The 23,660-nt window shown below is 46.4% G+C and overlaps 2 protein-coding genes across 2 annotated transcripts in view; both read right to left on the reverse strand.

Annotated features, from left to right (window-relative positions):
* LOC141053022 (uncharacterized) overlaps positions 1-7,737 on the reverse strand; it is a 33,911-nt gene extending 26,174 nt beyond the window's left edge. The window contains exons 1-4 of the mRNA XM_073550352.1: positions 7,592-7,737; positions 1,093-1,272; positions 886-1,009; positions 705-802 (exon numbers count right to left, since the gene is read on the reverse strand). Of these exons, the coding sequence (XP_073406453.1) occupies positions 705-802; positions 886-1,009; positions 1,093-1,272; positions 7,592-7,669 (480 nt within the window). The 5' untranslated portion in view covers positions 7,670-7,737. The remainder of the gene's footprint in view (positions 1-704; positions 803-885; positions 1,010-1,092; positions 1,273-7,591) is intronic.
* The window catches only part of LOC141053025 (uncharacterized), a 94,937-nt gene extending 86,401 nt beyond the window's left edge, over positions 1-8,536 (reverse strand). Inside the window, exon 1 of the mRNA XM_073550358.1 lies at positions 8,495-8,536. Within this exon, the coding sequence (XP_073406459.1) occupies positions 8,495-8,521 (27 nt within the window). The 5' untranslated portion in view covers positions 8,522-8,536. The remainder of the gene's footprint in view (positions 1-8,494) is intronic.
* Between the last annotated feature and the right edge of the window lie 15,124 nt (positions 8,537-23,660).

The raw sequence follows: 23,660 nt of genomic DNA on the forward strand, positions 1-23,660 counted from the left end.
TGACAGCAGAAAGTGACTTTTAAAATCAAGAGCAGCATCTTGTAGATTACAGAGTCAGATGCAAATTGTACCTCTAACACCTCATACCCATTCAACAAAACTTAACCAAATTCGCCGATATCAGCCAATAGTCTTATGAGTAAGCTGGACTCCAAAATTTCCCCCAATAAATTAGGTTGGCAGAGAAAAGGATCTGGCATGTTTGATTTCAGATTGACGATCATTTTGTTCTCTGAGAGATAACCCGCCACCAGAGAAGTCTCTTATAGAGAACACTAGAGAGCTTGGCTGAGAAAAGAGTTCCTATGAACTGTGGAGTTGATAGATATATCTGTCAGCTGAAAGCTATCTATTGTATCTGGGGATATATAGTGTCAAAATCCGTTGCTATGTTTTTCAGAATCATTCTGTATTCAAAGATGCTAATGAGTTGCTCAGTGCCACGCCTCCGAATGAAATCCAAATGAGGGAACAAATCACTATATACATCCATGAGTATGTACACACTTATACTACACATATACACACACTCACAGACAGATGGAGAAGTCACATCTATGATCAGCTCTAATCCTCCATCTCCACCGTTCTCATTACACAAGTATAAAACATAATAGTGGTGGATAAAACAAGACTGAGCACAAGACCTTCACAGCCATCTACACATCATAGGGAAGATCTCATGACAACTTCTCTCCATCTACCTGATCATCCTGAGGAACATTGGGATTTTCTTGTTTACAGTCCTGTGGAAGAAGAGGACGGGGACATCTCTCTGGTGTTGTCCTCTTACTGGATAGATCTGGAGTAAACACATACAGGGACTGAATTCATTCTTTACATACAGATAATTATAGGCCGTGTGTATTTAGTTCTGTCTATTACCTGGTGATGTGAGGGGCTGGGGAACCTCCATCATGACGTCCTTGTACAGATCTTTGTGTCCTTCTAAATACTCCCACTCCTCCATGGAGAAATAGACAGCGATATCCTGACACCTTATAGGAACCTGACACATACAATGATACAGTCATCCCCCCGATCACTTCATAGCGTTACTTTATTATGTTCCAGAATTCCCAGAAGTGTCACCTCTCCAGCCAGGAGCTCAATCATCTTGTAGGTGAGTTCTAGGATCTTCTGGTGATGGAAGTCCTCATGTATCAGGGGGTCAGATGGAGGCCCTGTGATTGGGCTCACTGGTCTTCCCCATCCCTCAAACACAGGGGCCTGACAGCGCTCACTAGAGGTCTTCTTCACTACTGTGTAATCCTGGTTATGGAGAGACACATTAATAAATCTCACTACAGACATTTCCAGAGTCCTCACCTCTCCAGTTCTGTCCATCTGTTATACCCATATACACTCATTGGCCACTTTATTAGGTACACCTGTCCAACTGTGTGTTAAGACTTAATTTCTAATCAGCCAATCACATGGCGGCAACTCAGTGCATTTAGGCATGTAGACATGGTCAAGACAATCTCCTGCAGTTCAAACGGAGCATCAGTATGGGGAAGAAAGGTGATTTGAGTGCCTTTGAACGTGGCATGATTGTTGGTGCCAGAAGGGCTGGTCTGAGTATTACAGAAACTGCTGATCTACTGGGATTTTCACGCACAACCATCTCTAGGGTTTACAGAGAATGGTCCGAAAAAGAAAAAAAATCCAGTGAGCGGCAGTTCTGTGGCCGGAAATGCCTTGTTGATGCCAGAGGTCAGAGGAGAATGGGCAGACTGGTTCGAGCTGATAGAAAGGCAACAGTGACTCAAATTGCCACCCGTTACAACCAAGGTAGGCAGAAGAGCATCTCTGAACGCACAGTGCGTCGAACTTTGAGGCAGATGGGCTACAGCAGCAGAAGACCACACCGGGTACCACTCCTCTCAGCTAAGAACAGGAAACTGAGGCTACAATTTGCACAAGCTCATCGAAATTGGACAGTAGAAGATTGGAAAAACGTTGCCTGGTCTGATGAGTCTCGATTTCTGCTGCGACATTCGGATGGTAGGGTCAGAATTTGGCGTAAACAACATGAAAGCATGGATCCATCCTGCCTTGTATCAACGGTTCAGGCTGGTGGTGGTGGTGTCATGGTGTGGGGAATTTTTTCTTGGCACTCTTTGGGCCCCTTGGTACCAATTGAGCATCGTTGCAACGCCACAGCCTACCTGAGTATTGTTGCTGACCATGTCCATCCCTTTATGACCACAATGTACCCAACATCTGATGGCTACTTTCAGCAGGATAATGCGCCATGTCATAAAGCTCGAATCATCTCAGATTGGTTTCTTGAACATGACAATGAGTTCACTGTACTCAAATGGCCTCCTCAGTCACCAGATCTCAATCCAATAGAGCATCTTTGGGATGTGGTGGAACGGGAGATTCGCATCAGGGATGTGCAGCCGACAAATCTGCGCCAACTGTGTGATGCAATCATGTCAATATGGTCCAAAATCTCTGAGGAATGCTTCCAGCACCTTGTTGAATCTCTGCCACGAAGAATTGAGGCAGTTCTGAAGGCAAAAGGGGGTCCAACCCGTTACTAGCATGGTGTACCTAATAAAGTGGCCAGTGAGTGTATAAGAATTATGTAATGTGTGCCTGATAATTATTTACCTAATTCTGAGAGTCATATAACCCATGCTGCGAAAATAGTCTGCCCATTGGGTTTCCTTGAATAGAAAGGAAAAATACAGGGCGCATCCACTGTGTGAAATCCTTATCAAAAAACACATTAACAGAGAAAAAGGAAGGTGCTCACCTATTGGGGTTGTGAGAAAGTCACAACACCCATAAACGCATGAGAAGCAGCAGCAAGTCTGCACAGGGTCCTAGGACAAATTTGCAAAAACGGCGTGGAAGTGCAATGAGGACTGCGCTTGCTTCTGGTGGAGTACAAAAGTTCTTTATTCAGCCAACGCGTTTCCTGAGCCTACTGGCTCACTTCACTTCACGATCTGCCCTGATGAAGTGAGCCAGTAGGCTCAGGAAACGCGTTGGCTGAATAAAGAACTTTTGTACTCCACCAGAAGCAAGCGCAGTCCTCATTGCACTTCCACGCCGTTTTTGCATTGGGTTTCCTTGAAACGGATAAAATTAATGTCCCTGGTTTGTTGCCCCTACTTCGATTAGTGTGATCAGTTTGGAAACAAATTAAAAAAGTTATTCGATTTGATAACATTATAGCTGAAATGCCTTATGGAATAAAGCTTATTTTCTGGTCATACTAAATCACCTGTCCACTAATTTTTGGATTTTGTATGGTGTTTCCTCGGTGGGGGACCTACAGTCATGGCCAAAGGTATTGACACCCCTGCAATTCTGTCAGATAATACTCAGTTTCTTCCTGAAAATGATTGCAAACACAAATTCTTTGGTATTATTATCTTCATTTAATTTGTCTTAAATGAAAAAACACAAATAGAATTGTCCTAAAGCCAAATTGGATATAATTCCACACCAAACATAACAAAGAGGGTGGACAAAAGTATTGGCACTGTTCGAAAAATCATGTGATGCTTCTCTAATTTGTGTAATTAACAGCACCTATAACTTACCTGTGGCACCTAACAGGTGTTGGCAATAACTAAATCACACTTGCAGCCAGTTGACATGGATTAAAGTTGACGCAACCTCTGTCCTGTGTCCTTGTGTGTACCACATTGAGCATGGAAAAAAGAAAGAAGACCAAAGAACTGTCTGAGGACTTGAGAAACCAAATTGTGAGGAAGCATGAGCAATCTCAAGGCTACAAGTCCATCTCCAAAGACCTGAATGTTCCTGTGTCTACCGTGCGCAGTGTCATCAAGAAGTTTAAAGCCCATGGCACTGTGGCTAACCTCTCTAGATGTGTCCAGAAAAGAAAAATTGACAAGAGATTTCAATGCAAGATTGTGCGGATGTTGGATAAAGAACCTCCACTAACATCCAAACAAGTTAAAGCTGCCCTGCAGTCCGAGGGTACAACGGTGTCAACCCGTACTATCCGTCGGCATCTGAATGAAAAGGGACTGTATGGTAGGAGACCCAGGAAGACTCCACTTCTTACCCCGAGTCATAAAAAAGCCAGGCTGGAGTTTGCCAAAACTTACCTGATAAAGCCTAAAACATTTTGGAAGAATGTTCTCTGGTCAGATGAGACAAAAGTAGAGCTTTTAGGGCAAAAGCATCAACATAGAGTTTACAGGAGAAAAAAGAGGCATTCAAAGAAAAGTACACGGTCCCTACAGTCAAACATGGCGGAGGTTCCCTGATGTTTTGGGGTTGCTTTGCTGCCTCTGGCACTGGACTGCTTGACCGTGTGCATGGCATTATGAAGTCAGAAGACTACCAACAAATTTTGCAGCATAATTTAGGGCCCAGTGTGAGAAAGCTGGGTCTACCTCAGAGGTCATGGGTCTTCCAGCAGGACAATAACCCAAAACACACTTCAAAAAGCACTAGAAAATGGTTTGAGAGAAAGCACTGGAGACTTCTAAGGTGGCCAGCAATGAGTCCAGACCTGAATCCCATAGAACACCTGTGGAAACTGAAAGAAAAAGAGCGCAATAGGGTCTTACCCGAGAAAACACAGATATAAGTCAATGGTTTATACTCACCCTCTGCAGGAGAGTAACAGGCATAAAGGAACAAGGTCAGCTTGCTGCAAATCCAAATGACCACGCCGTGGCCATAAATCTTCAGATTCAAGGAAGGAATTTTTATGGATTAAACGTGCGCTACCAGACCATCACTCCTCACAAGTTGTGTAGTTAATACATTTATTTCCCTACGCGTTTCAAAGTTAAAAACTTCTTCCTCAGGGGATGATATGTACATATCATCCCCTGAGGAAGAAGTTTTTAACTTTGAAACGCGTAGGGAAATAAATGTATTAACTACACAACTTGTGAGGAGTGATGGTCTGGTAGCGCACGTTTAATCCATAAAAATTCCTTCCTTGAATCTATAGAACACCTGTGGAGAGATCTAAAAATGGCAGTTTGGAGAAGGCACCCTTCAAATATCAGGGACCTGGAGTAGTTTGCCAAAGAAGAATGGTCTAAAATTCCAGCAGAGCATTGTAAGAAACTCATTGATGGTTACCGGAAGCAGTTGGTCGCAGTTATTTTGGCTAAAGGTTGTGCAACCAAGTATTAGGCTGAGGGTGCCAATACTTTTGTCCGGCCCATTTTTGGAGTTTTGTGTGAAATGATCAATGTTTTGCTTTTTGCTTCATTCTCTTTTGTGTTTTTTCATTTAAGACAAATTAAATGAAGATAATAATACCAAAGAATTTGTGTTTGCAATCATTTTCAGGAAGAAACTGAGTATTATCTGACAGAATTGCAGGGGTGTCAATACTTTTGGCCATGACTGTATATGATCACTGTACTCTAATGTCATTTGAGCAAATACAAACTAAATACAATATTCCGAGATCCCAATTTTTTCGCTACCTTCAGCTCAGGTCAGCTTTTCAATCATATTTGCGCTATATGGATGTGAACCGCACCATCTCATCTCTCCCTTTGATAGGAATTCTTATCTCACAGGGCCCCCAGGGTCTCATCTCTTCCTTATATACATACATGTAATCTGTGGGAACTGACTCTGATATGAGATCAATTAGGGGAAGATGGGAGGGACTGATCCCTGATATGCAGGGGGAAGACTGGGAGGGAATTCTTGAATCTCCAACTAAGGTATCCCCATCTATTAATAATAGAATGACCCAATTCTATATAATATATCAATCATATTTAACCCCGGTACAACTTTTTAAAATGGGTCGGTTCCAGTCATCAGAATGTCTGAGATGCCGCTCATTAGATGGTAAAATCACTGTTGACATCTCTAGTACAAACCTCTATTCCGCTCAGTCCACTGGTGTCTATTTGGGGTGTTGGAGGAAGAAACTTGGGGGCATTACGTTAGAATCTTCCTGCATGAGACACTTTTTCTGGCTAGAAAGGTGTTGGCATTATGTTGGATGGGAGGTTCGCGTCCCTCTTTTAGAGCTTGGATTGAACTGGTGAACTCGGTTATGCCATATGAGCGTACATTATATCAAAATAGGGGGTGTTTGGGGAAATTTGATAGGATATGGGACAGGTGGAACTCTTCTCATCTTACTTTACTAGTGAGTAGTGGCTCAGTGCCACCGTAAATGTTATGATCTATATTTTAATGGCATCACTTGGAGGTTAATATTCTATAACTATGTTTGATGGCGAGATAGCTGTAGCTTTGTAGTTTAAGAGGAAAAACTTTTTGAGGCATGCATTGTCAAACATATGCTAGGTTGAACGATGTTTGATGTTCTTTGTTCATTTTCTAACTATTACTCCCCAGCAACATGCCCGCTGTCTTGGGGTCATACTTGATTCCGAGCTTTTCTTTGCCCCCCACATCCGATCACTGGCTCACTCTTGTTATCTGCACCTCAAAAACATTTCTAGAATTCGACATTTTCTTACTTTTGACTCTGCAAAAACTCTTACTGTTTCTCTTATTCATTCTCGTCTCGACTATTGTAACTCCCTTCTAATCGGTCTCCCTCTTACCAAACTCTCCCCTCTCCAATCTGTCTTGAATGCAGCTGCCAGGATCATAATCCTCGCCAATCGTTACACCGATGCCTCTACCTTGTGCCAGTCATTACACTGGCTACCCATCCACTCCAGAATCCAGTACAAACTTATTACCCTCACCCACAAAGCCCTCCATGGCTCAGCACCACCCTACATCTCCTCCCTTGTTTCAGTATACCATCCTACCCGCGCCCTCCATTCTGCTGATGACCTGAGGTTAGCATCCTCAATAATCAGAACCTCCCACTCCCGTCTTCAAGACTATACACGTGCTGTGCCAATTCTTTGGAATGCACCCAGGTCAATACGATTAGTCCCCAATCCCCACAATTTTAAGCGTGCCCTGAAAACTCATTTATTCAGACTGGCCTACCGCCTCAACACATTAACCTAATCTATCCCTGTGTGGCACAGCCAAAAGTTTTTTTTACCATAACCAGGTTCCCCGTATCATGTTCCCACATGCTTTATGCATCCATTAGCCCTCTGTGTCTGTACTGTTACACACTTAACATTATGGCTGGTCCATACAATCAGAGCAACTGTTACCACCCACCTTTCGTGTCTCCCCTTTTTTCCTCATAGATTGTAAGCTTGCGAGCAGGGCCCTCATTCCTCTTGGCATCTGTTATAATCTATGTGATTATTGTTATGCTGTATGCTGTAATGTTATGTTATGCTGTAATGTTATGTTATGCTGTTATGCTGTAATGTCTATTGTCTGTACAAGTCCCCTCTGAAATGTAAAGTGCTGCAGAATATGTCGGCGCCATAGAAATAAAATGTATTACTATTATTATTATTAACTTGTTGATTACTTATACAATGACACTAAGATTTGTATAATCAACATTGTACACAGTTTATTGTGCAAACTTGTTCTCTTTTATGAATACTTTGACAAATGCACATATGTTATTCTGGCTATGTACCAATGTGTACATTCTTTTGTATTTAATAAACGAATTTAAAAAAAAAGAATGATGTAATGTGACGTCATCAGAATCTCTCACCTCTCCAGTAAGCCGAAAGATGATCTCTAGAGTGAGGTGTAATATCCTCTCCACCATCTTGTCCCCATTAATTTCCATCCTTGATGGATCAATCAGGATAATTCTCTTATATAGAAGCTCTCCACTGAGAGGATCGGACACTGTAGAGACCTGAAGGAGAAGATGAGGCCTATTTAACATCATGAAGATCCCATGTAATACTACAATTACTGGTGATAAGGTGAATATACCGTATTTTTCGGACTATAAAACGCACTACCCCAATCCCCAAATTTGTGAAAATTTGATTTCAACCTGCTCATGTGTCTCCTTTGGTGGTCATTTTCCTGAAGTCCACTGCCGGGAAATCAATGGGCAGATGAGGGGACTGCCAACATTTTCTGGAAGCCAGGGGTCCGCAGCCTCACGTCGCCGAGACACCCCTCCTCCCGGCCTGAAACATAGCCTCACTCCTGCCGCCACCAGCCTCCTGCAGCAGCGAACCTGACTCATGTCACCCTTCTCCATCACTTCCCCGATAAGCTACCATAAATTTGGACTATAAGACGGACAACCATTTTATACAAAAACAAAAGTGTACCGTACCTACAATAAAAATTACAGACCTCTCCATTCTTTCTTTTCCCCACTGTATTAGCCGGTGGGTGGGGAGTGGCGGTACTGGGGGAGCATTATACTGTGGGTGGGGTCAAGAAATGGACACCAAATTGTGTTTCCTGTATTTCATATTTGAGTCGTATGTATCTATCATATGACAAAGAAACCAAAAGTTATGATTCTCAGAAAGTGGCATCAAAAGACACCGAAATAGTGTCAGCACTGAAGGGGTTACTGCCCCCTGCGCCCAGTAATGAAGGGGTTTCCGCCCCCTGTGCCCAGTAATGGGGAATCTCCAGCACCTACCTCCACCTGCAGAGCCGCACTCCACATATATGGCTGCTCTGTGCGCACAGGACCTGGGATGAGGTCACAGGAGGGGAGGAGTCAGGGGTCACATGATCAGGGGCCTCAGTGTATGCAGGACTCTGCTGTGCTGATTGTCATGGTGCTGGATGAGGGGAAGTTTCTGTGTGGGGTCAGGAGGGGTTTACAGGGGGGATGTAGCAGAGCCGTGTGTGTACGAGGTGTACGGAGCAGAGCCGTGTGTGTACGAGGTGTACGGAGCAGAGCCGTGTGTGTACAAGGTGTACGGAGCGGAGCCGTGTGTGTACGAGGTGTACGGAGCAGAGCCGTGTGTGTACGAGGTGTACGGAGCAGAGCCGTGAGTGTACGAGGTGTACGGAGCAGAGCCGTGTGTGTACGAGGTGTACGGAGCAGAGCCGTGTGTGTACGAGGTGTACGGAGCAGAGCCGTGTGTGTACGAGGTGTACGGAGCAGAGCCGTGTGTGTACGAGGTGTACGGAGCAGAGCCGTGTGTGTACAAGGTGTACGGAGCGGAGCCGCGTGTGTACGAGGTGTACGGAGTGGAGCCGTGTGTGTATGAGGTGTATGGAGTGGAGCCGTGTGTGTACGAGGTGTACGGACCGGAGCCGTGTGTGTACAGGGTGTACGGAGCGGAGCCGTGTGTGTACGAGGTGTACGGAGTGGAGCCGTGTGTGTATGAGGTGTATGGAGCGGAGCCGCGTGTGTACGAGGTGTACGGAGTGGAGCCGTGTGTGTACGAGGTGTACGGAGCAGAGCCACGTGTGTATGAGGTGTACGGAGCAGAGCCGTGTGTGTACGAGGTGTACGGAGCGGAGCCGTGTGTGTACGAGGTGTACGGAGCAGAGCCGTGTGTGTACGAGGTGTACGGAGCAGAGCCGTGAGTGTACGAGGTGTACGGAGCAGAGCCGTGTGTGTACGAGGTGTACGGAGCAGAGCCGTGTGTGTACGAGGTGTACGGAGCAGAGCCGTGTGTGTACGAGGTGTACGGAGCAGAGCCGTGTGTGTACGAGGTGTACGGAGCAGAGCCGTGTGTGTACGAGGTGTACGGAGCAGAGCCGTGTGTGTACGAGGTGTACGGAGCGGAGCCGCGTGTGTACGAGGTGTACGGAGTGGAGCCGTGTGTGTATGAGGTGTATGGAGTGGAGCCGTGTGTGTACGAGGTGTACGGAGCGGAGCCGTGTGTGTACAGGGTGTACGGAGCGGAGCCGTGTGTGTACGAGGTGTACGGAGTGGAGCCGTGTGTGTATGAGGTGTATGGAGCGGAGCCGCGTGTGTACGAGGTGTACGGAGTGGAGCCGTGTGTGTACGAGGTGTACGGAGCAGAGCCACGTGTGTATGAGGTGTATGAGGTGTATGGAGCGGAGCCGCGTGTGTACGAGGTGTACGGAGCAGAGCCGTGTGTGTACGAGGTGTACGGAGCAGAGCCGTGTGTGTACGAGGTGTACGGAGCGGAGCCGCATGTGTACGAGGTGTACGGAGTGGAGCCGTGTGTGTATGAGGTGTATGGAGCGGAGCCGTGTGTGTATGAGGTGTATGGAGCGGAGCCGTGTGTGTACAGGGTGTACGGAGCGGAGCCGTGTGTGTACGAGGTGTACGGAGTGGAGCCGTGTGTGTATGAGGTGTATGGAGCGGAGCCGCGTGTGTACAAGGTGTACGGAGTGGAGCCGTGTGTGTACGAGGTGTACGGAGCAGAGCCACGTGTGTATGAGGTGTACGGAGTGGAGCCGTGTGTGTATGAGGTGTATGGAGCGGAGCCGCGTGTGTACAAGGTGTACGGAGTGGAGCCGTGTGTGTACGAGGTGTACGGAGCAGAGCCACGTGTGTATGAGGTGTACGGAGTGGAGCCGTGTGTGTATGAGGTGTATGGAGCGGAGCCGCGTGTGTACGAGGTGTACGGAGTGGAGCCGTGTGTGTATGAGGTGTATGGAGCGGAGCCGCGTGTGTACGAGGTGTACGGAGTGGAGCCGTGTGTGTACGAGGTGTACGGAGCGGAGCCACGTGTGTATGAGGTGTACGGAGTGGAGCCGTGTGTGTATGAGGTGTATGGAGCGGAGCCGCGTGTGTACGAGGTGTATGAAGCAGGGCCATGTGGGTGTAATGTGTTCAGATTGGAGCAATGGGTGTCTATGAGGTGTAGGAAGTAGAGCTGAGTGTGTAGGATGTGTGCAGAGTGAAGCTGTGTGTACGGGATGTGTTTTCCCCTTAGCACATCGAGGTTTGGCCTTACAGCCCATTTCTCTGCTCTGAGTTCAGTCCCAGGGGAATCGGAGCATGTTTATATAAAGAGTAGGGATGGATGTTCGGGTTCGGTCGAAGTTGATACATTTGATGAATAAATCTAATCTGTTTTCTTTTTTTAATCACCTTTTGAAGGTTCTCTTTAAGTTGAGGGATACCTATCATATGTTATGGTTAAGTTATGGTTTGAAAGAGCAATATTTTGGTGGTCAAGTTTTTAGTTCTCCTCTTACCTCTGACCGCTCCTTCACTGTACCTTTTAGTGACTCCTTTTACCCTTAAGGCCCCGTCACACAGAGCGATCTGATGGTTATCGCTGATCGTTCTCGATCAACCTGGGCCGTTTTTCGATCGCTGGTCTCCCGCTGCCCAGCACGCATCGCGCTGGGCAGCGAGAGACCAGCGATCAGCCACGCTGGACGCTGGTTACTAATGTAAACATCGGGTATCCAGGAGCAGCGCGACTCCTGGATACCCGATGTTTACATTAGTAACCAGCGTCCAGCATCGCTGGTCCTGATCGCTGGGGCCGTCGTGTGACAGCTCACCAGCGATCAGCCTAACGATGTAAAAAAGGAGAGAAGCCAGTGCTGCTTGTGGACAGAACGCATAACAAAGTGCATATGAACATATTAATATCTAACTGTATTCAAAATGAGATATTTGGCCTTTATCTGCAGTTGCTCTTTCTGGATCCATGGGAGTGATTCAGAAATGTTTCAGGTACAGATTGCATTCAATATGGTCTGGCTTTTAATGCATTTAGGGGGCCGCAATGGCACAGCAAATATAAAAAACGTAAAGTAGGACTGCCCCACATGAGATTGCCTTGGCGCGGCGGGGTGGCTCAAATGATTGATCAATTTTTTGCCAAATATCTCATTTTGAATAGTTAGAAATTAATATGTGCATATGCACTTTATGTATTGCGTTCTGACCACAAGCATCGCTGGTTTCTCTCTTTTTTTTACTTGATGTTGGTTTGTGGTTGACCGCCACTATTGCCGTGCGTGCTGGGTTATGTTCGCCATTTTTTCTGTGTTCACTGTGATTGATCTAGGCTGCTGCGCACACACAGCAGCCCTGCCCTGCCCCAAGCTCTATTTAATTGTGCACCTGTATCTGGACCTGTGTCGCCCTAAATCTGTGTTTGCTGGTCAGGCAGGTGTGGAGGTTAAACCTGAGATGTCTATATCCAGACCTGGTTGGCCTTTATCTGCATTTGCTCTTTCTGGCTCCATGGGAGTGATTCAGAAATGTTTCAGGTACAGATTGCATTCAATATGGTCTTGTTTTTAATGCATTTAGGAGGCCGAAATGGCACAGCGAATACAAAAAACGTAGAGTAGGACTGCCCCACATGAGATTGCCTTGGCGCAGCTCAAATGATTGATCAATTTTTTGCCAAATATCTCATTTTGAATACAGTTAGAAATTAATATGTGCATATGCACTTTATGTATTGCGTTCTGACCACAAGCAGCGCTGGCTTCTCTTTTTTTACTAGCCTAACGATGTCCCAGCGATCCCATCATGTCGGATCGTTGGTGGGATCGCTGGGACATCATTATGTGTAACGGGGGCTTTACTGTCAGGGTTCCTCCGGATTCAGTCCTAGGTCCTCTCCTCTTCTCTCTATACACCGCATCTATTGGACAAACCATCAGTAGATTTGATTTTCATTACCATCTCTATGCTGAAGAGACCTAGTTATACACATCTTATCCAGACATCACCCTTCATATTTTTGCAAAATACCAGTGATTGTCCATCTGCTGTTTCTAACATTATGTCCTCCCTCTATCTAAAACTGAATCTGTCAAAAAAATCTGTTTTCTCCCACTTGTAACCTACCTAAACCTGATATTGCCATTTCTGTGTGGTTCTTCCTTAACTCTCAACCAGTACTTTTGCTGTCTTGGGGTTGTAGTTCGCTGCTTTATCCTTCGCTCCCTATATCTGATCATTCGCTAGCTTATGTCACCTGCACTTTAAAAACATCTCTCTAATTTTAATGTGAGCCTCGATCCATGTTACACTCATTTATAACATGGATTGCCAAACCAGGCAAGGATAGACTAGACTGCAAAAACTATAGGCCGATTGCCCTTCTCAATTCAGATGTTAAAATATTTACAAAAATTTTTAGCAATTCGTCTGAATCTATGGTTAACTTATATGATCCACAAAGAAAAAGTGGGATTTGTCCCTTTTAGACAAGGCGGCGACAACACCAGAAGGGCTGTCGATCTCAGAAATAGTCAAAAAATCTGGGGAATCTACTCTCTGTTCTGAGTTTGGATGCCGAGAAGGAGTCTGATCGCCTTAGTTGGCCTCTTATGCTTAATTCCTCTGGGACACATGGTATAACAGGCCCTTTTTTAAAAGCCTTTGAGGGACTATACTCTAGTCCATCAGCTGTGATATATCTTCCTCCTAGCTCCTCTAAACCAATTATGATTAAAAACAGCATCAGACAGGGGTGTCTGTTTTCCCCCCTACTTTTCGTTCTTTGCATTGAGCCTTTGGTTACTGCTATCAGAGCATCACCAGGTATTAGGGGAGTTGGGTTGAAGACAAAGAATTGAAATGATCCCTTTTTACCAATGACATCCTCTTAACACTCTTGAAACCTCATACATCGCTCCCCAAGCTCCATTCACTGCTCTTAAAATTCTGCCAATTATCACGGTATAAAACAAATACCACTAAAACTGAAGCCCTCTCAAATAACATAAATGACTTCCATCTAGATCATCTCCAGTGTATCTTTAAATACCAGTCTTGTACCACCTCGCTCAAATACCTCAATTTCACAACCTCGTGAGTGGAGTACTCTACACAAAAACAATTTCCCTCCATTATTCTACAGACTCCAGACACAGATTCCTTAACCAGACACTCTTATATGCTCAAGTAGGAGGAATATCTGGATAAAACACTAACAGTGGTAAAGAAATGTTTGGATCACAGCAGATAAAATTGCATTACAAGAGGAGGAAGACCAGCGAGGACTCAGAATTTAAGGATGGACTGAGCTGTGGAGAAGGTAAGCCAAACCTTCAACTCTGACCCCACAGCACGGCCTCACTACTGAGCATAAACACAGATTCATCGCAAATAAAAGCTGACATCAGGAGCAGAAAGACATTTAGGCTATGTGCACACAGTGTGTTTTTCATGCATTTTCTTCCGCATGGAAATGCGCCAAAAACGCTATAGAATACTTATGCCAGCTAATTCTATGACAATCCTGAAGTGTTGTGCACATTATCAGTAAATTTCCGTGCATATTTGCAGTGCGTTATTTTCTGCAGCATGTCAATTCTTTGTGCGTTTCTGCACCCATTGACTTCCATTGAGTGAGTCAAATCCACAGCAAAAACGCAGGTATAAAAATGGTTGCAGATTTGCTGAGTTTATGTTTAGCATTGTACCGGCTTCTTATGGTGTTTCCCACGTTGTCACCTGTGTGACAGTGTGGAAAACACTGGCGTGGTGGTTCTTATCGGTGGTAACACTATCTCCGGTAAGACCGTTGGTCAGAGCACTGCGGGATCATGCTGTCAGATGTCAGCATAACCCCATAGCTGTGACTGTCACCCGTGGTAATGCTACCGCCAGTACTGTTGGTCACAGCGCTGCAGGATCATGCTGTCAGATGTCAGCGTGACCATGCAGCTATGATTGTGACTGGTAGGCGTGGGCCAACGAGACTACTGCTCCCATTGGGCTATGTCTGCTGTCACTGATGATAACAGTGACAGCAGGTGGTGCAGATGGGAGATGTAGTCTCATCTGCCAGTGCCTGTGAACACAGTTAATAAAAAGCAAATTACATACATATTCAAATAAAAACACATTATACTCACCTTAATGCCCAATCCCCGATCCCCTCGTCTCCTAGAAATAATGTAAAATAATAAGCCACCATATACTCACCTGTCCTCCGTAGTCCACGTAATCCCAAGTGTACCACGTTGATCTCACATGTAGAAAAGTCATATCGGGAGATGTGACCGATCTACTCGGTGGCCGGCGATACATTGACAGGAGGTAATTAGCTCTCGCAGTGTATCATTGAGCTGCTGTGAGAGTTGACCGCAGTTCATCAGCTTCCATGTTCTCATTTACGGTACCGCTGCGTGAGAACTTTCCCATGCAGCAGTGGTGCCATAAGGGAGATCACCAGAGCTGATCAGCTGATGAACTCTCTCATGGAAGCTCAGTAATACAGTGCGAGAGCGATCACCTCCTGTCAGTGTACCGCTGGCTATCTTTGAGAGCAGTTACATTAGTGATGTGACTGCTCTCAAAGTGATCAGGATAGTGGTGGGACATTATGGATTATCTTCTCTGCGAACAGGTGAGGAATATTGTGGTTTCTTATTTTATTTTTGTAGCAGGAGACATTGGTGTCAGTGGATTAGGCGTTCGATGAGTATGGTTTAATTAAGATTATTAATGAGTCTGTCATTTTTTCAAATAAAGGACTTTATTCTGAATGTGTGTTTTTATACAATATCACTATGGGGTTAGTAATGGGGGCGTCTTATTGATGCCTCTCCATTACTTACCTTACCTGTGGGCTTGATGTCACCTGACAATACAAAGGTGACATCACCCCCACAAATATGAGACCCACTTGCCATTGGTACAGGGCAAGTGGGAAGAGCAAGACTAAGTACCAGATTTGGTGCATCTTACCGATGCGCCTTTTCTGGGGCGGCTGAGAACTGATGTTGTTAGTCTGGGAGGGGCCAATATCCATGGAACCCCTTCTTAGGCTACTAATATCAGCCTGCAGCTGTCTGCCTAGCCTTTGCTGGTTAGATTTTCTAGGGGGACACTATGTAAATGTTTTTTTCTAGAGTCCCCCAGTAAACTAGCTGTCATGATCCCAGTGCGGGTTTTTGAGCTGCACACCAGGGGTTAATGTCTGGAGCTCTGTGCAGATTTTGACCTGCACACTTGGGGTTAATGATTGTGGCCTCTTTCTGGTTCTGGGAGAGCTTCATAAACCCCTGGGTAGCTTCAATCCCTGCCAGTTATACTTTTGCCATTGGCCTAGTGTGCTGACCCCCGTGTGCCTGTTTGTTGCTATAGCTTGTTTATATGGTTCTGACCCGATTCTGTTTCCCGTTGTGAGTTTGCCTGTTGATTTTGTACTGCGTTATTATCTGTGTATGACTCATTGCATGTGACCTGACTACTATCTGCTCGCCCCTCTTGTACCTTGCAACTATCTGTGTATGACTCATTGCATGTGACCTGACTACTCTCTGCTCGCCCCCTTTGGTACCCTACAGCTATCTCTGTGTGTGACTCATTGGCTACGTCCTGACTATTCTCACTGTCTATTCCCCTTGGTAACGTTGTCTCGCAGTTACTCTGCTAGGAATTGTCTTGCAGCTCCTAGCTCTGTGGAGTTTAGGCCACGCCCCCAGCAGTCACGTGCTTCAGGTCCTGCAGCTCTGAAGTACGCATCTATTCGGTTGCTGCCCGCTCCACAGGTAGCTTTGAGCACTGTTCGCTTTACTCAGGACACGTGCACTGGCTCAGTGAGTCTCTGACATTATAACTGGCCTACAATTTTTTTTTTTCTCTCCTCACTTCTGCAGCATGGACCCAATGTGTGCTTTATCTGAGCAGGTGAAAAGCTTGACTCAGTCACTGCAGAAGCTTTGTTTGGAACACCAAGCTCTGGCCCAGTCCCAACGGCGGGTTGAGGACTCAGTTCAGGGGGTACTTTCCGCAGGCTTCCAGCAGGTGGGGAATAGAGATGTCATTTTAATCCCACCTGAATCCCCGGTTAAATTGCCAGATATATTTTCTGGTAACAAGGATGAGTTCAGGGCATTTAAGGAGGGCTGTAAGCTTTTTTTTTTTTCTTTGAGACCCCGCTCCTCTGGGGATGAGAAACAGAGGGTGGGGGTGGTGATGTCCCTGCTTAGGGGGTCCCCACAAGCCTGGGCGTTCTCGCTTTCCTCTTCTGCCCCTGAGAGAATGTCTGTGGATGCATTTTTTGAAGCCTTAGGGCTTATTTATGATGAGCCTGATAGAGTGCGGTTGGCTGAGGACAAAGTAATGAGTGTCTGTCAGGGGGAGCACTCGGCCGAATGGTTCTGTACTGAATTCAGACGTTGGGCAGCGGAGATTTCCTGGAGTGATGCCGCCCTGCGGGGGCTGTTCCACAGAGGCCTGTGTGAACGTCTGAAGGATGCTTTGGCACTCCATCCTCCGCCTGACTCCCTGGAGGATGCCATGGTCCAAGCGGTTCGCATGGATCGCAGGCTGCGGGCTAGAGGCATTATGCAACGGGAATCACCCTGATTCTTCAGTGGAGATGAGACCCAGTCTCTTCCTATGGCTATGGAGGTGAGCGCTGTCACCTGTGAGGGAAAGGAAAGAAGACACCGCTGGGAAAAGCAGTTGTGCTTCTATTGTGGGAAATCTGGACATTGGAAGAAGGACTGCCCCTCCTGTCCGTCATCCTCCAAGATGGCGGGAAACGACTAGGTCTGGGTAGTAATCGAGGAGGCTACCCAGACCTTCAGGTACAATTTTCCTCATGTGCAAAAATGGTGCTGCAGGTGGAACTGGAACTTGGTTATGGTCCTGTTCAGACTACTGCTTTTATTGACTGCGGTTCGGCTGTGAACCTGATTGATACCAAGGTTATGACTCTTAATAAGATAGGGACAGTCAGGCTTCATGATCCTGTTAAACTTGTGGCAATTGACTCATCTCCTCTTAACCAAGACGGTATCTGTTGCAGGTCTGAACTTTTTTCTCTAAAAGTGGGTTCCACTCATGTGGAGAAACTAAGTTGTCTGGTGCTAGATGACTTGCCTGCAGGACTGGTACTGGGGATGCCTTGGCTTCAACGCCATAATCCTACCATTGATTGGGTTACAGGGGAAATCACTCAATGGGGATGCAATAATAAATGTAGTAACCGGGGACATCTTGTTAACGCTGTTAAATCCGTGTCTGTGTCGTCTGTCGATCTGGAAGGTATTCCGGAGTACCTGAAAGATTTCGAAGACGTGTTTTCCGAAAGTGAGGCTGAGGCGCTGCCACCGCATAAACCCTATGATTGTGCCATTGATTTAGTACCCGGAGCCAAGTTACCTAAGGCTCGATTGTTCAATTTGTCTGGGCCTGAGCGCCAAGCCATGAAGGAGTACATAGCTGAGAGTCTCCGCAAAGGGCATATCAGGCCTTCTGTGTCACCTGTGGCAGCAGGGTTCTTCTTTGTGAAGAAAAAAGATGGTGGTTTGTGGCCGTGCCTCGACTTTCGGGAACTGAACAAGATAACGGTAAGGAACTCTTACCCGCTTCCCCTCATCCCAGACTTATGTAACCAGTTAGCTGGGGCCCAATGGTTCTCCAAGTTAGATCTGCGGGGGGCCTAGAATCTGATAAGGGTTCGGGAAGGGGACGAGTGGAAAACGGCATTCCTCACATCAGAAGGACTCTTTGAGAACCTGGTAATGCCATTTGGGTTAACTAATGCACCCGCTATTTTCCAAAATTTCATCAATGTTGTGTTTTCTGATCTGATAGGCCGTTTTGTTATTATTTATTTGGATGATATTTTGGTGTATTCCCCGGACAGTCAATCTCACTTGCAACATCTAAAGACAGTTCTCCAGAGACTCAGGGAGAACCAATTGTTCGCCAAATTGGAAAAATGTTCGTTTTTTGTACAGGAGCTGTTTTTTTTGGGGTTGATTGTGTCCTATGAGGGGTTTTGTATGGATCCTAAGAAGGTGCTGGCGATCGCTGACTGGGTTCAGCCTCGAGATCTCAAGGGGCTCCAGCGCTTCTTAGGATTTGCGAACTATTACCGGAGATTCATTAAAGGTTTCTCACAAGTGGTGAAACCACTCACGGATCTTACCCAGAAGGGAGCTGATGTAAAAAATTGGTCTGTACTCGCTAAGGAATCCTTCTCAGCGATTAAGAAATGTTTTATGTCTGCCCCGGTGTTGGTGCAACCTGACCCGTCCAAACCATTCATTGTGGAGGTGGATGCTTCTGAAGTGGGGGTGGGGGCTGTGCTGTCCCAGGGTCCGGCCACCCTTACCAATCTCAAACCCTGTGCCTTCTTCTCCAAGAAGTTCTCTTCAGCTGAGAAAAACTATGATGTAGGCAATAGAGATCGTCTTGCGGTCAAGCTGGCGTTTGAGGAATGGAGGCACTTTTTGGAAGGGGCGGCTCACCCTATCACGGTTGTCACGGATCACAAAAATTTGGCATACCTTGAATCTGCTAAGAGGCTTACTCCTAGACAGGCCCGTTGGTCACTTTTTTTTCACGATTTCAGTTCTCAATTACTTTTCGACCGGGGTCCAAAAATGTTAAAGCGGATGCCCTGTCCAGAAGTTTTGATCCAGTGTCTCCCCCTGAGCCGCCGTCCTCCATTCTTCCCCCAGGGGTGGTAGTGGCGGGGGTCTCAACTGAGTTGGAACAAGAAATCCTAAGGGCTCAGGCCCTAGCTCCGGCAACCAGGCCAAGCGATAAACTGTTTGTTCCAGACTCATTGCGGCCTAGACTTCTGCAGGAGTTTCATGATTCTAGGCTGAGTGCTCATCCAGGTATCACGGCCACTAGAGAGGCAGTAGCCAGGGGTTTTTGGTGGCCTTCATTAAGGTCCGATGTCAAGGAATTTGTTTCTGCTTGTGGCATATGTGCCCGTTCCAAAAGCTCGCATAACCGACCGGCTGGGGAACTCATACCTTTACCGGTTCCTGATAGGCCATGGACTCATCTTTCCATGGATTTTATTACCGGCCTTCCACCTTCCAGGGGCAATACCGTGATCTGGGTGGTGGTGGATAGGTTTTCTAAACAGGCCCATTTCATTCCCTTGGCATTACCTTCAGCAGAAACGTTGTCAAGATTGTTTGTGCAGCATGTGGTCTGATTGCATGGGGTACCCCTGAATGTTGTCTGACAGAGGTGTGCAGTTTGTGGCCAAATTTTGGAGGGCGTTCTGTATGAAATCGGGCATCTCACTCTCCTCGTCGGCATATCACCCGGAGAGTAATGGTCAGACAGAATGCACCAATCAATCCCTGGAACAAATTCTCAGGTGTCTGACCTCCGCCAGACAGGAGGATTGGTGTGATGCTTTACCATTGGCTGAATTCGCTTTTAACAACCGGGTGAGTCAGTCCACCAACATGTCCTCATTCCTGATTAACTATGGCTTTAATCCACATTTTGGGGAGTTTTCTCGGGTGGATTCCGGTTGTCCAGGAGCAGAGGGGTCTGTTCAACGGTTAAAAGACCTCTGGGCTGAGGTCCAGCGTAATATCTCTCGAGCCCAGGGGAGATACAAATATTTTGCGGACAAAAAGAGAGCCTCGGGAGACGTTTCAGGTGGGAGAGAAGGTTTGGCTCTCCACGCGTAACATCAACTTAAAGGTACCATCAGTTAAGTTGGGACCAAAGTTCATTGGTCCGTACGTGATTATGGAGATAGTCAACCCAGTGGCATATAGGTTGCGTCTCCCCGCCTCCTTAAAAATATCTAATGTGTTCCATAAGTCTCTGTTGAAACCAGCAGGATCTGTCAAAGAGAACTCTGAGACTGTTGTTCCTCCAGTGCTGGTGGAGGGTCAATTGGAGTATGAGGTCGGACATATTGTGGACTCTCGGCGGGTGCGCCGCTCTTTGCAGTACCTGGTCCACTGGAAGGGATATGGACCAGAAGAGCGCTCATGGGTCCCTCCTCGCTCGGTACATGCAGATCGCCTGGTTCAGGCGTTCCATGCCAAGTACCCGGGGAAGCCTGGGGGTCCGGAGGCCCCCGTTGAGAGGGGGGTACTGTCATGATCCCAGTGCGGGTTTTTGAGCTGCACACCGGGGGTTAATGTCTGGAGCTCTGTGCAGATTTTGACCTGCACACTTGGGGTTAATGATTGTGGCCTCTTTCTGGTTCTGGGAGAGCTTCATAAACCCCTGGATAGCTTCAATCCCTGCCAGTTATACTTTTGCCATTGGCCTAGTGTGCTGACCCCCGTGTGCCTGTTTGTTGCTATAGCTTGTTTATATGGTTCTGACCCGATTCTGTTTCCCGTTGTGAGTTTGCCTGTTGATTTTGTACTGCGTTATTATCTGTGTATGACTCATTGCATGTGACCTGACTACTCTCTGCTCGCCCCTCTTGTACCTTGCAACTATCTGTGTATGACTCATTGCATGTGACCTGACTACTCTCTGCTCGCCCCCTTTGGTACCCTACAGCTATCTCTGTGTGTGACTCATTGGCTACGTCCTGACTATTCTCACTGTCTATTCCCCTTGGTAACTTTGTCTCGCAGTTACTCTGCTAGGAATTGTCTTGCAGCTCCTAGCTCTGTGGAGTTTAGGCCACGCCCCCAGCAGTCACGTGCTTCAGGTCCTGCAGCTCTGAAGTACGCATCTATTCGGTTGCTGCCCGCTCCACAGGTAGCTTTGAGCACTGTTCGCTTTACTCAGGACACGTGCACTGGCTCAGTGAGCAAGTTCAGTGCGGTGTCTCTGACACTAGCCAGTAATGTCTAAGCAAACAGATGTGAGCTATTAATGGCCTGGGAACCTTTATGGCTATTGGCTCCTTCTCAGAATATTAACATCAGCTGTCAGCTTTCCCTCTGCTGGTTATTAAAATTACAAGCAATTTTTTTTCTTTAAGGTGGTGTTCAACCAAGAAATTACATTGCAAAACTTTTTTAAATATCTTTATTTAGCTCATTCAAGCATTCATTGTTGTACAAAAATGCACCAAAAACGCATTTTTTTTCACAGCGTTTTTCCTGCCGAAATGCACCTTGCAGAAATTTCTGCAAGCAAATACTCAACTTGCGCACATAGCCTTATGGGACATTTCATAAATTTCCCAAATTCTTCTGAAAACATTTACAGCACATCCTGCAGTGTACTACTGTACCCAAGTTATTATATATTTTAGTAGTCTGAGTCAGTCCATTTTATACCGACTCCACCAAAATGGACGCTGACTCCATGATTCCACAGCACTGATGACAGCACCAAGTGAGAGCATTCGTCTGCCATATGTTGAGATTCATGTATAAGGCCAGTTGACCAGAGGATCGCAACCTGGCTACTTCAAAGGTATCCATGGTTCTGCGATGGTCAATGGAGCAGATCTGCATTCTTTCAGCCGGGGCCGTGGTCCCCTAAGCTGGCATCCTGTACAATAACAAATCTGTGTACCTTGTGATGGAGCCATGATGTCTTTTCTGCTGTCTTGTAGAGTCTCTGGTTCTTTCACTCTCTGATTTTGAACCAGTCACAGAAGTAAGCAGGCTCCTTGCATCTTCTCGCCCAACTACTTGCACCAGTGACCCATTTCCGTCACAGCTCCTTCAGTCCCTTTCCCCTGCTGTCACCCCTCACCTAACTAAAATATTTAACCTCTCTCTCTTCTGGTATTTTTCCCTTCTCATTTAAGCATGCCATCATAAATCCACTACTTAAAAAACCATCCCTCGACCAAAACTGTGCTGCTAACTATAGACCTGTCTCTAATCTTCCCTTCATCTCTAAACTCCTGGAACGCCTGGTCCACTCCCGTCTTATCCGCTATCTCTCAGAAAACTCTATTCTCGACCCTCTCCAATCCGGTTTCCGCTCTTTACACTCCACTGAAACTGCCCTCACTAAAGTCTCTAATGATCTGCTAACAGCTAAATCAAATGGTCACTACTCCATGCTAATTCTCTTGGATCTCTCTGCAGCATTCGACACTGTGGATCATCAGCTCCTCCTCACTATGCTCCGTTCCATTGGCCTCAAGGATACCGTTCTCTCCTGGTTCTCCTCCTATCTCTCCGACCGCTCCTTTACTGTATCTTTTGCCAGTTCCTCCTCCTCTCATCTTCCCCTTACTGTTGGGGTCCCCCAAGGATCGGTTCTAGGTCCCCTCCTCTTCTCCTTGTACACTGCCCCTATTGGTCAAACAATCAGTAGATTTGGTTTCCAGTACCATCTCTATGTTGATGACACCCAATTATACGCTTCTTCTCCTGACATCACGCCAGCCTTTCTAGAAAACACCGGCGATTGTCTAAACGCTGTGTCTAATATCATGTCCTCACTATATCTGAAACTGAACCTGTCAAAGACTGAACTCCTGGTGTTTCCTCCCTCTACTAATGTACCTATACCCGACATTGCCATTTCTGTGTGTGGTTCCACTATTACTCCCCAGCAACAGGCCCGCTGTCTTGGGGTCATACTTTATTCCGAGCTTTCCTTTGCCCCCCACATTCGATCACTGGCTCGCTCTTGTCATCTGCACCTCAAAAACATTTCTAGAATTCGACCTTTTCTTACCTTTGACTCTGCAAAAACTCTTACTGTTTCTCTTATTCATTCTCGTCTCGACTATTGTAACTCTCTTCTAATCGGTCTCCCTCTTACCAAACTCTCCCCCCTCCAATCTGTCTTGAATGCTGCAGCCAGGATCATATTCCTCACCAATCGTTACACCGATGCCTCTACCTTGCGCCAGTCATTACACTGGCTACCCATCCACTCCAGAATTCAGTATAAACTTATTACCCTCACTCACAAAGCCCTCCATGGCTCAGCACCACCCTACATCTCCTCCCTTGTTTCAGTATACCACCCTACCCGCGCCCACCGTTCTCCTGATGACCTGAGATTAGCATCCTCAATAGTCAGAACCTCCCACTCCCGTCTCCAAGACTTTACACGTGCCGCGCCAATTCTTTGGAATGCACTTCCCAGGTCAATACGATTAGTCCCCAATCCCCACAATTTTAAGCGTGTCCTGAAAACGCACTTATTCAGACTGGCCTACCACCCCAACACATTAACCTAATCTATCCCTGTGTGGCAGAGCCAAAAGTTTTACCATAACCAGGTT

This window comes from Dendrobates tinctorius, unplaced genomic scaffold (assembly GCF_039654945.1).
Source record: "Dendrobates tinctorius isolate UK_male_01 unplaced genomic scaffold, ASM3965494v1 ptg000164l, whole genome shotgun sequence".
NCBI classification, from domain to species: domain Eukaryota; kingdom Metazoa; phylum Chordata; class Amphibia; order Anura; family Dendrobatidae; genus Dendrobates; species Dendrobates tinctorius.